Source organism: Lepisosteus oculatus, chromosome 5, assembly GCF_040954835.1.
Source record: "Lepisosteus oculatus isolate fLepOcu1 chromosome 5, fLepOcu1.hap2, whole genome shotgun sequence".
NCBI classification, from domain to species: Eukaryota; Metazoa; Chordata; class Actinopteri; order Semionotiformes; family Lepisosteidae; genus Lepisosteus; species Lepisosteus oculatus.
This window is the reverse complement of record NC_090700.1, coordinates 15,897,349-15,915,097: the sequence shown is the minus strand read 5'-3', so window position 1 is coordinate 15,915,097 and position 17,749 is coordinate 15,897,349. Positions and strand designations below refer to the sequence as shown.

At 37.4% G+C, this 17,749-nt stretch overlaps 1 protein-coding gene across 6 annotated transcripts in view; it reads left to right on the top strand.

Moving 5' to 3' along the window:
* The first annotated feature begins 1,182 nt into the window (after window positions 1-1,182).
* Window positions 1,183-17,749, top strand: part of LOC102690866 (periostin) — a 30,061-nt gene continuing 13,494 nt past the window's right edge. For all 6 annotated transcript variants that reach the window (XM_015342025.2, XM_015342022.2, XM_015342026.2 and 3 more), the window contains exons 1-12: window positions 1,183-1,351; window positions 2,221-2,319; window positions 8,564-8,628; window positions 10,121-10,278; window positions 10,534-10,698; window positions 11,936-12,082; window positions 12,337-12,478; window positions 14,461-14,673; window positions 15,231-15,365; window positions 15,527-15,675; window positions 16,554-16,690; window positions 17,393-17,523. In XM_015342025.2, the coding sequence (XP_015197511.1) occupies window positions 1,233-1,351; window positions 2,221-2,319; window positions 8,564-8,628; window positions 10,121-10,278; window positions 10,534-10,698; window positions 11,936-12,082; window positions 12,337-12,478; window positions 14,461-14,673; window positions 15,231-15,365; window positions 15,527-15,675; window positions 16,554-16,690; window positions 17,393-17,523 (1,660 nt within the window). In that variant the 5' untranslated portion in view covers window positions 1,183-1,232. The remainder of the gene's footprint in view (window positions 1,352-2,220; window positions 2,320-8,563; window positions 8,629-10,120; window positions 10,279-10,533; window positions 10,699-11,935; window positions 12,083-12,336; window positions 12,479-14,460; window positions 14,674-15,230; window positions 15,366-15,526; window positions 15,676-16,553; window positions 16,691-17,392; window positions 17,524-17,749) is intronic.

Below are 17,749 nucleotides of genomic sequence, written 5' to 3'. Positions count from 1 at the left end.
AGAGGTCTTACTAATGCATTGTACTAGTAATTATCTTAATTGGAACAATTTTTACTTTTCAAAAGCCCTCCACTTTAAGAGACATTTGTGACTCAGATTTTAAATGATACAGAAGTTTGTCTGCATGACAAAAGTAATCCTTGACCGATGTATAATAGAAATCCATGCAATTAACACAAATGAATACATAATTGGGATAAAATAGTGACTTACAATATACAGTATAAAAAGTAAGTGGTATAAATGGCTTACACTAGTGTTTTGTTAAGTTGTTCACCCAAGGTGTTTTAGTTCCATGTTGGAGATGGTAACAACAGATCCAGAGGTGTCATTTATTCATTAAATTTATTTAATTATATGAAAAGCTATAATTGGGTAATCTTCAAATAGACATGTGGTTTGAAAATGTAGCCTTCGTTTCATTCAATTCGTTTTCAAATTGATTTGTTCCAGGGAGAGAAAAGTTTTAAATTGTTTCTACCACCAGAGGGCGACCCACACCTAGTGATTTATATACAGCACTTGTACCAACCAGCGTGATTATTTTTTTTTTGTGTGTGTGTGTGGCCGTAACAATGATGTAAAAGCACACTTGCTGTTGGATAGCTAACCTTTTAAAAACTGGCCTTAAATTCTAAAGCAGGGAGGGCAGTCCCTGTGTTGCTTTATGTCTGTGTTTGATAAAGTAAAGGAGCAATTTTAATCAGTTTGGAGGAATTGACAAGTTCAAGAGCCTTTATTTAATATCTTAATTAATTGCAGCAGGCAATACATTGTAATCTTACTTTTAAAGAACTCACTACCAGTATAATAGAACCTCTGCAAAATCCAGTCTGTAATATGCAGGACAAGTCATATACATTACGTAATGCTCTCAAGTTTAGCCAGAGTTGTGACATCACTGAACAACTTTGTTTTAATTTGTTTTCTGAGGTAAAGTTCCCAGCAAAGTAAAAGCACAAAAAGAAATATTCCCCCAAAGGTGTGAGAATTACTCTGTCGGCCAAGATGTTGAATGGATTGAAAACTGAGGAGCCCTCCCCTTTTTTGCAAAGAGTTAAGTGGCAAGAAGGTGAAGGCTGCTGGGGTCCTGGGGAGGGTGTTGCAGTGTGTTGGGTTGACATTCTGCCCTCCTCCTCCCACAGCATAAAGTGCTACTATATAAACTCCCACTTGCAGACTTTGTCCCATTTCTGTTCGCTTTTTTGGTCCAGCCAGCAGGGTGATTAAGGATGAAGCTCCTCACTGTGGCTGCCGTCACCATTTTTGTCCTGTCTGCCTTTGACCAGGCAGACTCCTCTGCTTATGACAAGATTGTAACCCACAGTCGAATTAGAGCAAAGAATGAGGGGTAAGCAACAATGCAAATGGAATATGCTTCCAAAGGGAACATACAGACCTGCTTTTTAATTGATTCTACCTTGCTTGAACTTGGAAAGGAGTTTTCTGTATCAATGATAGAAAAAATAAGTTTACAAAGCCAATGCATTGCATCTTCTTTGATAAAATAGCAGAAATGCAGTCACTTAAAAGTGAAAAAGAAACTTCTTTTTTGTATTTAAAATTATTTACATTCTTGGTCAGATTAAAGGTTATTTTTTTAACAGTTAAATTACATTGACATTTAAAAGTTAAACAACCTTTAATTAACAAGGTTGATATTTTAAACATTAGTTTTTTTTTGCTTCTTTTTTTACAATTATTAAATCTCAAGTACAATGTATTTGTGATTTACATACACTATAATAGGTTTACCCTCATTTTGACAACCCTCAGCGTACTGATAGAAATGCTGCATTTGCCTCCTGGTTTCATTGACTATCATCTGTAAACTTTTAACTGTGCAGTTCCAATGTGGTGAACACGTACTGTATTAATACGTATGATAATAACTCTTTTAATTATTATCCAGCATGCATCCATAAACCAAAGTAGCTGCAGATGTCTGGCTACACATCTTTTAAGAGAAATAAATCTGGACAGAATTGTTTAATTAGGTGTGATTCTTGGTTAAGCTATGCTAATAGGAAGCCATGCTTGCATCAATTATTAATCAAATTGGAATTAACATTTAATTTAATGGTTTAATGCTTATAATCTTAATGCAAGTAAAATGTTTTAATGTGGTCTTACTGCTCTTTCAAGCTGGAATGCAATGTACTGGATAGCATATTTTTGGTGTTGTATTTTCAACGTAACTCTATTCCACCTTCTTTACAGACCCAATGTGTGTGCTCTTCAGCAAGTTATGGGAACCAAAAAGAAATATTTCAGCACTTGCAGGAACTGGTACCAGGGAGCAATCTGTGGCAAAAAAGCGTAAGTGTGTAGGTTTTTTTGTGTGGCAACATGCTTGCTGGAAGGGTCAGAGCCTAGGGCTATTTTTTTCTTAAAAGATGGCTGAAAGAGCTTGTGTTACTGTATATTCTGTTTAAGAGAACAAAGGCTTCTACGTTCCTTGTTCCAGACAGGATATACTCTGCAGCTGCCTTGTTTCAACAGACAGACTTACCTTCAGCTTCAAGCATGTGCTAAGGGGAAACCTTGTCTGTGTGAACAGGAGTGTGTTTCACGCATTGGTAGAGCTCTGCCTAAGGAATTCTTAGATGGTGTCCAGTTTCATTCTGCTTTCTTGGTTTTCCAAAGATTTCTCCTGAGAGCTTTTAATGATCTAAATACCTTGTGGCCTTCAATTTTGCCCATCCAGCAGAATCATTTTTTTTCACTTTCCAAATTGTTTAAAATTATTCATATTTCAGCAGTAATTCCCAGTTACTTAAATAACTTTAAAAAAATAATAAAACCGCATTTTTTTTCGACATCATCCGTTATCTTTGTAGATATGGGAAATTGTAAAGTTTCAAAAGCTAGGTTTAAGAGTGATTTATAGTGGATTATGACAGTAATCACTTGTCTGGTGTTCAATCACTTTCGTTGTTTGTTATTTTCATGCCTGTCTAAACATTTGCTCATATTGCATGGTGTTCAAAACTTTAGCCGTTGTATTTTATCCTGATGTTAGACAGCATGTATTTATACAGTACATCTCGCTTCAGAGATTCATGAAGAATCTAATTTTGCTTCATTAGTATAGAAACCACTTTTGATTTTATGTTTTATTTTGTTTTATAAATGTTCAGTAGTGGGGCAGTGGTTAGCATTGCTGCCTCACAGCTCTGGGGCCCTGGTTTCCATTCTGGACCTGGGGTGCTATTTTCAGTGAGTTTGTATGTTCTTCTCTAGTTTGTGTGGGTTTTCGCCACATGCTCTGGTTTTCTCCCACAGTCCAAAAACATACTGTTAGGTTAATGGGCTCCAGGGAATATTGACCCTGGTTAGAGTGTGCACATGTCTGTGTCGGTGTGTGCCCTGCTATGGACTGGCTTCCCGCCTGGGGTGTATCCCATCTTTCGCCTGTTGCTTGCCTGGATAGGCACTTACTGCCCTGCGATGCTGAATTGGACAAAGCAGTTAGAAAATGGCTGGATGTTCTGTAATGTTTAAATATGGTATATAGTAAAAACATACATTGATCTGAAATGAAAATACACCTGGACGTTTCAGTAATAATTTTCTGCCCTGTTCATGTATGGCGTTAGATGGAAAGAATGCATGGCTTGAGACGAAAGCTACATTTCAACATAAAGACCTACTGTTGTTCATATCTTCAAAAGCTGGTTTGTGCAGGTGTATATGCTATACTTTCTTTGGAAAGAATGTGCAGAACAGGCAAAAAGGAACACACCTTTTTTATCCATGTCAGGCTGGTTCCATTCATTAGAAATTAAGCTGACAGCTCATTGAAAATGTAGCAAATAATGTAAATGCAGTATATGTTTAAGTTGGTTCAGACGGGCTCAAAATTTACACTGGATGGGACAAAGTAAAAGTTGTGAAATAGAGCCCCCAGGCACAAAAGGTCCTTTCTGTTTTGTTTTTTGGTTCTGCACCTGGATCCGAACAGTTCTGTTTTACAACACTGCAAGTGTTAAATAGGAGGATATTAACATCAGCCAGAAACTGAAAACCCTTGAGAAAAAATATACATATAGAGTATAAGGAAATAATTATCTAAAGGGGAAAAAAATCTGGATCGAATTGCATACAATTTAAAAGGTGGTCATGGCAAACTGGTTATAATATTTCTGTGGTTGTAAAATTTGGGATTTCAAGCACATTTTACATTTTACACGGTCTGTGAAGCTTTGTGATTTACAACAAAAGGGGTTTCCATGCGATGTTAAATGTGGGGATCCTCTACTGGACAGGCTAGTCAGCTTGAGAACAAAGATGAACATGTGTTTTTTATTGTCTGTGGTTTCATTTTGGCCCACCGTTCAAAAGTGGCATGCAGCCAGACTTCATTTTCCCATTAGCACTACAGCTTGGGTTCCAAGGTGAATTCATCCTTGTATTTTGCTGTCTGGGCCTTTTGGTTAAACAGCAGCCCTTAACCACACAGTGAAAAAATAAAGTCTGAAGAAAACCTTGTTTTGCTGAATAGGGTTATTTTTGGAAAATACTGGAAAGGTTACATTTTTCTAAAGGAAAGATGTGCTGCTTCACTTAAATTATTAAACATAAAGGACAATATTTAAAATTGTATAATAATCTAAAAGGGTACTTCACAGATACTGTATGCACAAGTACTGTATAGTGTCTTCACAATACAATACTTTGTATCTAACTACAGGATGTGTAAACAAAGAACTGAAAGATTTTAAATATAATAAAAATAACAGAAAATATAAAATATACTTAGTAAATGGTGCCATCTGAAGAGGATTTGTTTATCTGTGTATTATACCGTACATTATCATCTGGACCTTTGGTCTTCATTTTGGATTGCAGTACTATAGGCGATGGATATAGTTGGTTTTGGTCCAGTAAAATATTTCCATGTTCTGAGCAATTTTACACAGCCACAAAGTAGTTAAGAAAACAATTTCGGCAAACATAATTCTACAAACTTAGGAAGTTATAAGGGGAAGGAGGAGTAAAATGACTGTGGCAGGAAATAAAGGCAGTTCAGTAGACAGTGTCCCAGGGCAAAAAAGTGTGGAAAAGCTGTAATATAATGTTTCCTATAGTTCCACAGTCTTTGTAAACCTTTCCTAGGCAAAATCTGTGCCAGGATGCCTTAATCTTTTTCTGGGACAGAAAGTTTGGAAGGGTCTGCCACGGTCTTGATGCTGAATCCATCTGGACATCCATGTTCTGGTCCTGCCTGTAATAACACACAGTTCGATATGGACCTTAAAAAAAAACAGGAAAGGTCGGCAAAAAGCCAAGTCTGCTTAGCCTCATCTCAGAGGGCAAGCCCTGCGCTTTTCCATTCAGTTTTTGACGCCATTTCAGTGTGAAAGCTAAGCTGGAACGACAGTTTTGGATGCCTTCCAGCCGATCCTTCTGGGAGACTTGTCTACCTCTTTTCTCTTGAATAGCCCCCTCTCCCAACTTCCATGTTCACATTTTGGCAGCAGGCCACTCCAGTTGCAATTTACCACTGGGGAACATATGGAATTGGTTGCTCTTATGGAAGTTTGGCCAGGGAAATGTTCCCAGCGGTCTCCCCCTGAGGAAGCACGCTGCTCTTTTAACTTAATATGACAACCCATGGGTTTTAGCTACAGTGGAAATTTTGATCTTAGTCTTCTTGGAGGCGTAGACGATGGCTTCTCATGAGCCAGAATCAACAATTGCTGCTGAAGTAGAGGGAAGCCATTTCTGTTCTCGGCTATGCTTTCGTTTCCTCAGTGCCTCTGAGGTGAGGAGAACGTGTGAGTGACACTTTCATTACATGTGAGTGCAAAAAAAAACTTGCAAAAAATACGGCCAAGACAAGACAAGCATAAAATAAGCGGTTTAGTATCACATCATGTCGTCCATGCAAAAATAAACTTAACTGTGCCACACATTCAGGTAGGTAGCTGCAAGTCTCCGCTGCAGCTGAAGTTCAGCTGTCATATATGTTTGTTTAAAAATTAGTGTGGAACTCATTTCCACTGCCATGTCTTTTTATTTTACGACAGTACTGTATGTGTTACGCAAGGCAGTCTTAATGAGATAATAATACATTAAAAGTCCCTTGCTTCACAAGCTAGCCTGTTAAAGCCATGCATCACAATAAAACACAGTTTATAAGCCTTTTCTGGCTATTGTGCTTTAGCATTAAAATATTATTTATTATGCACAAGTTAAAGAGAAAATACATTACAATTTTGTAACTGTTTGATAACAGAAGTGAGATGCATATATTGTACAAGCTACAGTACATCTACATCTTGTAGATGCAGTTAATCTACTGTATGAAATAGAAGTTCATGTGGAATTTTAGAAGTCTGTTGGAAGTCATTTTACAAGATACGTTTCCAGCATTTATTTCAAAAGTTTAATTACCAATGTTTTGTCACTTAAACATTGAGCTTTCCTTTGCCTTTGTGTACTCTATAGCCTTCTAAAATTGTATGTGAGACAATAGTTTTAGACTAGAATATCACAACTCCAATACGCAAGAGAATTCCAGGGTAGGAAGGAGTTTGGTCACCAACTGGGGAAAAAACATTGAGTCTGAAGAATGCAAATTCAGCCTGTTACCTTTGTACTGTAAGTGTTGACATAAATCTAGACATATACTGTAAGCAGGTTAACCAATTTGATTCAGTATATGGCTTACCATATACTGTATCTGGCCAATTGCATAAACTTCCTAATATTGTGGAAATTAAGCAAGGAATAGCAAGATACATAACAGCATCTGGACATACACTTTAAGTTATAGTTTCCATTGTTGTCCCGATGAAAAGAAAAATAGAATTCTCATGTGAATTTACCCCCTGGTTTAAATTGCCATTAACTTAAAAGAGGGAATGTTTTAACAAAGTCCATGCCTCTTTGCTTAACATGAACCACGATCAGATAATTTTGCAGTGAGCTGTAGCTCAAGTGAAGACATCCATCTTTTTTTCTGACAAGAATAAGTTTCCCAAGAGTGCCTTTTCTAGAATGGCACATTTAAGATCAGAGCTTGGCCAGATAAGACTGTGATTAACATGAAGATTGCTTCCTTATGGCAGCTGAATTAAAGTGAACATCTGTCTTCTGAAAAGAGAAACATGATTTAAGGGTTAAATAACATAGCCGGGATTCATCTCATCTTTATCTGCTGGTCTGCTGTGCTTTCTGTTACGGTTTATGACTCATAATCATATTACAAGGTGAGCTTATCCAGTCTGTTCTTTGTCTTGAAGAATTATATTTCAACCCCCTTGAGTTTTGGAAGATAATTTAATGATGTCATGTTTCTGTTATCAGTGCACTTTTGGCCCTGTGCCTCAGGAAATACAGATGTTGATCACTCTGCTTTGAACGTTGAACATTTCTATATGAAGAAGTTTCTTTTATTCTATGCAGAATGTTCAGCAAAGCTCTCCAGAGATGGTCCTCAGCAGAACACCTGGTGTAGTTGGGGGGTAAAGAGAAAAATGTACATTGGATCCAAATTGAAGGACTATGAAATAAATAAAAAAATACCTTTGTGCATTTATATTTAGAAGGAACCATACTTTAACATCTGTGCTGTGCTTCACAATTTCTATTTCTATTTCTATTTGGACCCGCAGGCCAAAATGGGGATTTTCATTATTCATCCAACTATTATCTAGTCAGCTTTTTTATTTTTAGACACATGGTAAAACTTATTTCCTTTAACTTTCTAAAAGACCGTCCTAGCTCTATGACTATGGTGAGGCTGATTACGCCTAACAACTTTCTTCATTTCATACAACAATTTTCATTTTCATTGCAACATGATCAGATTTTTGCTAATCAGTAGAATAGCATATGCCACAGACACCAATGAATTCAATCTACTAAGGAGTTTCTGGCAAACAGATCCTGTGCAACCTCAGAACATGTCATTTAAGGTCAGAATACATTCATACAACATTTATCTGCATTTGTCTGTATCTGCTTCACAAAAGAGGGTTTAGATGAATGTTGACTCAGGACAGGAGCCTGGACCACAAGGCACGGTTGGATGTTTCATGGAAGTAGATGGAGCGCTCAAGATAGCAGGTCCCAGTTCAACAAGGATCATGTATTATTAAACAATGTTCTTTCTCAGTATTATTAGTGTTATTATTATTATATAAATACATTATTAATAAAGTTATAATATTGACAACTATAAGAATAAGAAGAGGATAAAGAAAATCACCCATAATGATATATATCATTTAATTCACAGAACCTCCTTCAGCATGCTGTCTCCTTTCACTGGAATAATAATTCTTGTCCGTAGGGAAGAGTGCCTCCTAATGGTGCACAAACTCACTCACAGCAACAACTTGATTTTTATTGGTTTACCATTTACCAGTTTACCACTGCACTGTTAACCATAACATGTTTGCTTGTTTACTGAGATGTACACTGTAGCAAGATCAGGCTACATGATGATAATGTTGTTGTTGTTGAACAAGTTTTGTGTACCAGATTGTTTTCTCTTATTTGTTTGTTTTCTTGTGCATTTCTCTTTATTATTTTTTTGCTCATTCACTTGCAGCACAGTGCTATATGAATGCTGCCCTGGATACATGAAACTGGATGGAATGAGAGGCTGCCCTGCAGGTTAGACCCTATGTGAATGCATACTGTAGTAATGGTTCAGCCAGTATAATTTAATATAACGCATGGGACATGCTTGTGCTGTCCATTGAAAACACAGTCTTAAAAAAGACATCAATGGAGAATGACACATTGCAGAACATAATCTAAAGAAATTACTAAAGATAATCAGGAATACCTTGGTATAGAACTTTGTAGAAGTGCTTGGTGCTAAAATTTAACACCAGAGAAACTAACAGCACATGTTGTTCATAAAAGAACTATCAATGATTTCCAGATGTAATAATGCTTTTAAAAGGACTTCCTCGGTGTCATTTTACCAGCTTGTTTAGAAGTTTATTCATAAATAAATGTTTGTTTTGGTATTTCAGCTATCCAAAAACAGGAAATGCTTCAGAAAAAAAAACAGTATTTAAATTTATCCACCCAACATTTTTCTAAACACTTTATCCAGTACAGTGTCGGGGGGAGCTGAAGCCTATCCAGGCAAGCAACAGTCGCAAGGCAGTACACACTATACACAGAACAGGATGCCAGTCCATCACAAGGCACACACAGACATGCACACACTCACAGCAGGGCAACTTTTCCCAGAAGCTTATATACTGATATACTGTAATTTATCAGTATATCTTTGGACACTGGGAGGGAACTGAAGCACCTGGAGAAAACCCACCAGAACAAAGGGAAAACATAAAAACTTCCCACACATAGGGAACTGAACCGAAGGCCAAAGAGCTGCAAGGCAACAATACCAACCACTGTGGCACCATACCACCCTAACATTAACAAATGCTTTACCAATTTTACAATAGTAGTCTAATTCCAGATTAATCAATCTTAGAGCAACTACTCAGAGGGTGTGGGATCAACAGTGTAGGATGGTACTGCAGTTACCTTTGGACTCCATATTTGAGATTATGAGCTCTTCTTCTAGGTTACAACATTGTTGTTTAAATATGCCTTACCTAGAGTCCCTCAGTAGCACAGTAGTTAGCACTGCTGTCTTTGTGGAGTTTGTATGTTCTCCCCTCAGTTCATGTGGGTTATCTCCGGGTGCTGTGGTTTCCTCCCACATTCCAAAAACACTGGTGCAGTAGGTAAATTGGCTTCTGGGAAACTTGGCCCTGGTGAGTGTGTGCATGTCTATGTGTCTGCCGTGTGATGGACTCGTATTGTATCCTATCTTCCACCCTTTGATTGCCAAGATAGGCTCCAGCTCCCTCACAACCCTGTATTGGATAAAGTGGTTAGAACACAGATGGATATTCAAAACAAATGTAGTAATAGGTAATTGTAAATTTCATCAGCCAAATCAAGCTACAATAATGATAATTACCAGTTAATTAATAGTGATTTCAAAGAAATTGTGTATGTATAATATGGACAAAGATCATACTTCTACTGTATATAATGTAAACAAGGCAGTCAAATATCAAGTTTAAATTCACGGTGATATCAAGCCCTTTACTGATTTCTATGATCTTTTTTTCAGTGGCTCCTATTGACAATGTGTATGGCACCCTTGGCCTTGTTAATGCCATCACAACTCAAGATTATTCTGATAGGTCAAAGCTGAGAGAGGAGATTGAAGGACATGGATCGTATACATTCTTTGCACCAAGTAATGAAGCTTGGGATTTGCTGGATCCTGTGAGTGACTCAGTTTCACTGATTGACATTTGGAATGGAAAACGCTTCCTATACCATAGAAAAGCAGCACCCTATCAAAATCGAAAATAAAATAATTAACTTACTGTACGGTATCTTTTAGGAAATACAGATAAGATGCTATGAACTCTTATTAGAGATTTTGTTTAAAGTGTTTTTCTGAACACTCTTTAACACACAAAAGCATGAAACTACTGTAGATGGCAGATTTTGAAGTATTTTTTTTCTCCATTACAGGAAGTAAGGAGTGGATTAGTGAGCAACGTGAACATTGAGCTGTACAATGCTCTGCACTACCACATGGTGAACAAGCGTCTTTTGACTAAAGATCTGAAGAATGGCATGACAGTGGAATCAATGTACGACAAGCAGGGTCTGCTCATCAACCATTACTCAAATGGGGTAGGTTTCAAAACAGAGGCAACATAAGAATATCTGTCCATTTTCTAACTGCTTCATCAGATTCAGAGTTACAGGGGAGCCAAGCCAGAGTTTAGGGGTTGACACAGACACTAACATGCGTGTACTCACACCAGGGCCTAATTTTCCCAGAAGTCAATTAACCTACCAGTATGTCTTTGGACTGTGCAAGGAAACTGGAGCATCCGCAGGAAGCCCACACAAACGGGCATAACTTATAAAAAACACACAAATAGCACTTTAGAAATTGAACCCATGGACCCAGTGCTGCAAGGCAATAATGATAACTACTGCACCACAGTGCCTCCTAACATAAGAACATAGAATTTTGTAAATGAAGTCCTTTCTGTCCATCTACTTTATTTGGTTTTCTAGTAGTTATTTGATCCAATGATCTCATCAAGAGTCCACCCGTAGGGCTGATTTGTCAATACCTTTGAGGATTTCAGATGCATGAATCAGGTAGTCTACTAAGTTTACAACTTAAAAAGTTGTTCTGTCAGTGTAGAACATTGCTTTGGTATCAGGAATATATATCTAGTGGGTATAACATCCCTTGATTAAATGTATAAACTGATCGCCTTTTATCCAAAAATTCTGTCTGCCTTTTAATTGCTCCATACTGTACCTGTATATTGTCTAGAAGTTGCAAATGATGTCATCATACTGTATACACACATTTTGTTACACTAGATGCTTCTTCAAAATCAGGATTTTGCCATTTTAGATTTACAGTGTCTGTCTCTGTGACATGCATGTAACACTTTGCATTTGAATGGCATTTTAAATTGCTTTAATTAGCTTTGCAGCCTCTGTAGCATTTACTAAACATTTTGGTATCAAATTGAAATGTCTTTTTTTGCATACAAGCTGGGAAATGTAAAAATATTTATTTAACATGAAGGTTGTAAAATCATACTGAAACCTGAACCTGTAAAGTATCAACTAAAAAATGAACCACAAGACCCCAAAGCCAAACAGCACCGCATTGTTTCACCTCTCCAGATGTGCTTTGTATTTGAATGTATATTATGGAAAAGTGCAGATGTGTGTGATGTCTTTGATGTATATGACGTATTTCATGCATTTGACATAGTATGACATAAACATAGCGAGTCAAAACGTCTTCATATTTTCTACACAGCTCAGACAAAACTGGGTGCCAAAATACTCTGCTGTGTTTTACGTATTTTACCTCTTATCTTTTTTCTCACCACAGGTGGTTACAGTGAACTGTGCCAGGGTCATCCATGGCAATCAGATCGCCACCAATGGGGTCGTTCATGTGATTGATCGTGTCATCACTGGCGTTGGGAACACCATTCAAGATGTGATTGAAGTTGATGATGACCTGACCTCCCTGAGTGTAAGGATAGTAATGTTAAAAGTGATGATAATAGCAGTAATAATAGCTAAGTGCCCAGACATTCCATTACCCTCTCAAATAGAATAGTAATAATTGCTGTTCTTTTCACAACCTGGATGTTAAATTGTTAAATGTTAAATTTTTACACTCATAAAATATATCGTACAGTGGTACTCCTGGCCTCACCTTACCTTAGCATAACAAACTAGATTAGGGGTCAAAAAAATCTTAAAGAAATGATGCTTTCACCCTAGGCTGCTACTGTTGCATCTGGCTTGCTGGATAAACTCGGGGAGCCTGGACACTACACTGTTTTCGCTCCCACTAACGAAGCCTTTGAGAAGCTGCCCAGAGCTGTGCTGGAAAGGATCATGAGTGACAAGGTGGCCCTGCAAGGTAAGCTAAAAATGCCTCTTCTCTTTCTCGGTCTCTTTGGAGAGAAAGGAATAGTTGAAAAGAATGATCGTTTATACAATGAGACTATGTTCTCAATGCGACTATGTTATATAATGTAACAACATGATATAATAAAGCTGTTACATAGTCTTTATTCTATTTGATAATAAGATATTAGTTGTAATATTCAATAATAATAATAATTCAATGAAAATGTCTATCTTCCTGTTTATCTCCTTTTATGTCTTGCATCTTGAGGAGCACCTTTTCTTTATTCAGACAGATGAAAAGCATATTTTCTATACGATAGTCACCATAATGACATACTCATCCTAATTATTTGAGTTAGCACTCTGCTTGTATTTCTTCACTTCAGTAGTGTAGTCTGTTTTCCATGCAATTTTCTAGAGATTAAACCTGTGTGGGCAATGCCTGTGTGTTTCCTTTTCTCTTATTTTTTACAGAATGTGTGTTTTAATGTGTCATCCTGAGTCACTGCTCAACTGAATGAGCATTTATACTATTTATATCTCAGACAGCTGGCAAACATATCCCTGACCACACTAAGGGCAAATCCCACTTAAATTATTGTTTCTAAAGTGGATTTACAGAATGAAACTGACTTTTTGTTATGCATTGTAACATAATCCCTACATGTTTAAGTTCTACTCACACTATTGCATTCCAGAATTAAGTACAAAGTAAGATATCCTATTTCCATTTTTTGTAATGCAGGTTTTTGTAGTGGCAGTTGCACTAACATTCACTTAAACATTTACAAAACTGTCTAAATACAGCACGTCATAAAAATGGTGACACATTTGGACTGCTTATACAATGTGGCGCACTTTCACTTAAACATTTATAAAACTGTCTAAATACACCAAGAAATAATTATGCAAACACCTTCTATCTTGGGTGTACTCCAATCTGGCTCCAGACTGCTGCGCACCTTACCATATACTGCCTGAAAAATACTTATTAAATCAGATTGAATACATTAAAAACATTTCATGTTGCAGAAAGAATTTAACAAAGCATTGAAAAAGAGCAGCTGTTAAATAAGAAGGCTGGACCACCAATACGAATAGCTATTGATGAAATGCAGGATAATAAAATAAGCACGCTTCAAGGTGTACAAAAGAGTGTGCCAAACACCTGGGGCATTTATGGGTAATTTATGCAAATATCAACTTTAATCCCAAGAGACTGGTGGCAGTTTGATCTTTCTATTAGGTAACAATGCCAAAAGGGAGAAGGGCTATGACTTTTCCTCATAAGAACCCAATAATATGCCAGCTGTAATAGAGTTGTATACCATATTACTGTAAGGTTTGATAGTTAAGCGCACACTTTGCTAAGATATTAAACAAAACATTTTTTTTATTTCTAAACTTGTAAGGACAAGTCTTCTTGCTTCTAAATCTTTGACAGCAAGGACATGCTTTGATAAGCATTAAACAGACCTTTTTTTTCTAGACTTGTGAGTGCATGTCCTTTAAATTCTAGAGTCCTCTCATTCCCCAGAGAACCACCACTGCCCACACACCACTATACAGAAGCGAAAGCAACATACAGTATACAATACGTTGGCATGACAAGCACTATGTTCGAAGTGTAAGGCAGCACAGTTGTGTAATGGATAGCATTGCAACTGGGTTCAGTTCTGGTCCTGGGATATAATCTGCACAGAGTTTGTTCTCCCTTTGTTTGCATGGCTTTCCTTCAGGTGTTCCAGTTTCCTCCCACAATTCAAAAACATACTGGTAGGTTAATTGGGATCTGGAAAAATCAGACTCTGGTGTGTCTGTGTGTCAGCCCTGCAATAGACTGACATCCCATTAGAGGTGTACCCTGTCTTGCACCCAGGTGTGAGTGTGTGTCTGTGTGTGTGGAGACTGATGTTCAGACTGTCACTCTAATACAGCAGAACAGGAACCACCAGAACACAGAGATTTTTCAAGGTTTGTTTTGACCCACAGCCCTGCTGAAATTCCACATTCTGGACTCGGTGCAGTGCTCTGAGGCCATCATGGCTGGCAGCTCTTACGAGACGCTGGAGGGCAACAACATCGAGATCGGCTGCGACGGCGAGAGCCTGACAGTGAACGGAATCAAGATGGTGAAGCGCAAGGATGTCGTGACCAGCAATGGTGTCATCCACTTCATCGACCAGGTCCTGATCCCCAATTCAGGTGAGCCTCACCCACCGGTTCAACTGACGCTAGTGTTAACGTTGGAGCTCCCATCGAACTTTAGCCTGAACTGAAATTTTCACATCTCTACATTGGGATTGGATTGGGATTTTGTTACTTGTGAATGTTACAGTAGTGAACACAAGGCAGTAAAAGCACTGACATGGAGAGAAGGTGGAATGTATTTGAAATGGTTACAGTTTAGCCCATTTTATTTAGTTTTCACAAGTGTTCGGTATTAAAACAAAGTGTTGTTTTTTACAACACATAACAAACTTGTATTCTTCTGAACTGTTTTAAAATATATAGCATTTTTATGTCAAGACTTACATATGGAATGTCTATGTACAGCAATTATTCATGGTTTGGAGTGTAAATGCAATAGCGATATGTTTGATCAATACTCAATATAAAAAGTATTGCGTCCAGGTAGTCTATGCCATATGTAGTGCAATATGTGCTTGTTGGTTTTGAGTAAGATCCAAGAGACTGTATTGTTTGTGATAGAGTTGCAGTGTTAGGATACTTATCTTGTTTTTGTTTATTTTACCATTAAGCTAAACAGGTCCTGGAGCTCACTGGACCCTCTCAGTCCACCTTCACTGATATGATTGCTCAGCTGGGTCTGGCCGGTTCCTTCAGACCTGAGGCAGAGTACACCCTGTTGGCCCCACTGAATGGAGCTTTCACAGGTGTGTACATCTTTTGGACAAAGTCACTGAAGTTCCTGGTTCAGATGCTTACTTAGCTATCTGTACCAGGGCATTCAAAATACTGTATATAAAACTCCATATATTGGACTCATTGGTGGAAATTAATTTTACTAGTTACAAAACTGTGTTTTAATCATTAGATGAAGTGCTAGCTATGGACCAGAGGCGTCTGAAGATCATCCTGCAGAATCACATCCTGAAGCTGAAAGTTGGTCTGAGCCAGCTGTACAATGGACAGCTCCTGGAGACCCTCGGAGGGAAGATTCTCAGGGTCTTCATTTACCGCACTGTAAGGTTTTTGCTTTGCTTTTAGCATTTTCTTTGATTCGTAATTTGTCTGTCTGGCTTACATTTGTAAGCATTAAATGGCAATGAAAAATAATTTCCTATAACACCTCTCCATGTTGTTCATTATGCTTTTAAAACAATTATTTTATATCCCTTTAATTGATTCTCCCCCTTATTTCTTTCTTGCGGAAACTAATTTTATAACACGGAGCATTTCTTTAATTGAATTCCAATTATCCTGCTATAAAAAAAGGATTATGTAGGTTCATGCATTTCATTTATTTCAAAACTACAATTTCATCAAGAACATGCTTTTGTATTTCTCTTTAATATGGTAGTGCACTGAAGTAGCATTAAGTGATCTTTATCATAAATCATAAGGGTAGGGCTGCATTTAAACAGCTTTTCTAAGTTCATTGTTTCACAAAAATCTGAATCACATAAAAATAGCATATTTAAGGAGGCAAATACATATTGAGCCGAGTGCTGCTTGAGTATGTGATAGAAATGAAGAAAAGAAAGTTTTACACAAAATGTTTTTGTTGGCAATAGGAATCAAATTAACATGTTCTTGTAACAGTACTTATCAGTGTCACAGCAATATAAATCTACTCAGTAAAAATGTTTTTCAATTAAAATAACATCTGTAAGTATCTTTTAGAACCACTAATGGAAGGATTTTAGAAAGCAATTTTATAAAGCACTTTTTATTACCAAGCAGGTGGTCAAGAAAGCACTTAAATGCAGCCATGCATTAGTTTCAGAATTGTCAAATAGGCTGTAAAATGGACCTTGTCAATATACAATTGGTACTTTTGTCTTAAAATTTGGTACTGCTTTCTTCTCAGCTAAGCTCAGCTATGTGGTTCTTCTTAACAGGCTGTCTGCATTGAGAACTCTTGCATGGTGCGAGGCAGCAAAGAAGGGAGAAACGGTGCCATCCACCTTTTCAGAGAAATCATCACACCAGCGGAAAAGTCAATGTTTGAAATCCTGAAGAGTGATGCGCGATTTAGGTAGTGCCAACGTCAAAAGGCTAGAATTCCATGAATGTGTTACTGAAAAAAACATCTGGCTAAATCGTGAACCACAAATATGACTTTTACAGGGATGAAAAAGCAAAATAAAAAGGATTTGCTTTTCATTTCACTTGCCGAGTACACTTTATGAGACAGGAAAATTAGTCTGAGCTATTTGAGCCTGAGCCTCAGCCTCTTTTTAAAAAAAATGAACACCTCTGTGTACAGCCTGACTTAATACTTATTTATTTAATAAAAAAAACATTAGACTTTAGCAAGGTCTTTTGAAAGTGTTGTTGTGTTCTTTATAAAAGCAAATATCTGGTACTATGCACTGGTGATAAGTGTTTATGCATAACTTCCCAGGAAATGAAAACAAAGCAAAGATTATTGACATGAGACATATTTGAATAGATTGTTTTTTTTTAACACATCTCCATAGCTGTGCACCTATTTCAAAGCACCCACATCATCCAGGTGGGTGCAAAGCATTAGTGATGGTGGAGGCAAATGCCCATTAACTGTAAAGCACTTTGAATGGAGTGTCCAGAAAAGGGGTTTATAAGTGCCAGGAATTATTATTATTATTACAAAATAAATGGCAATTGTATGGTTAACACAGCCAAAATATGCTTACGGTCTTGACATTTGATGGTGTATGGTTGCCATTTTAAAATCTTTTGTGCATTTCCATTGCAGCATGTTCTTGCAGCTGATGGATGTTGCCGGCCTGACTGAGGTACTCAAGCAGAAAGGAGATTGGACTCTCTTTGCACCAACCAATGATGCTTTTGAGGGTCTGACTCAGAAGGAGATTGAGATTCTTACGAGTAAGTGTTCAGCAAGCTGACAAAGAAAACCGGTTCTCTCAAAAACAGAAGGAGCATCAAAGTTATATACAGTATATCGATCATATATATATATATCAATCATTTTATATTCAAAACAGTACAGAAATGTTATAGATTGACCAAACCCATTCACAACTGTGCTCATCCTTGAATACTTCTGAAGACGTCACGTCAAAACTGATTTGATTGGTTTTCTTAGGCAGAA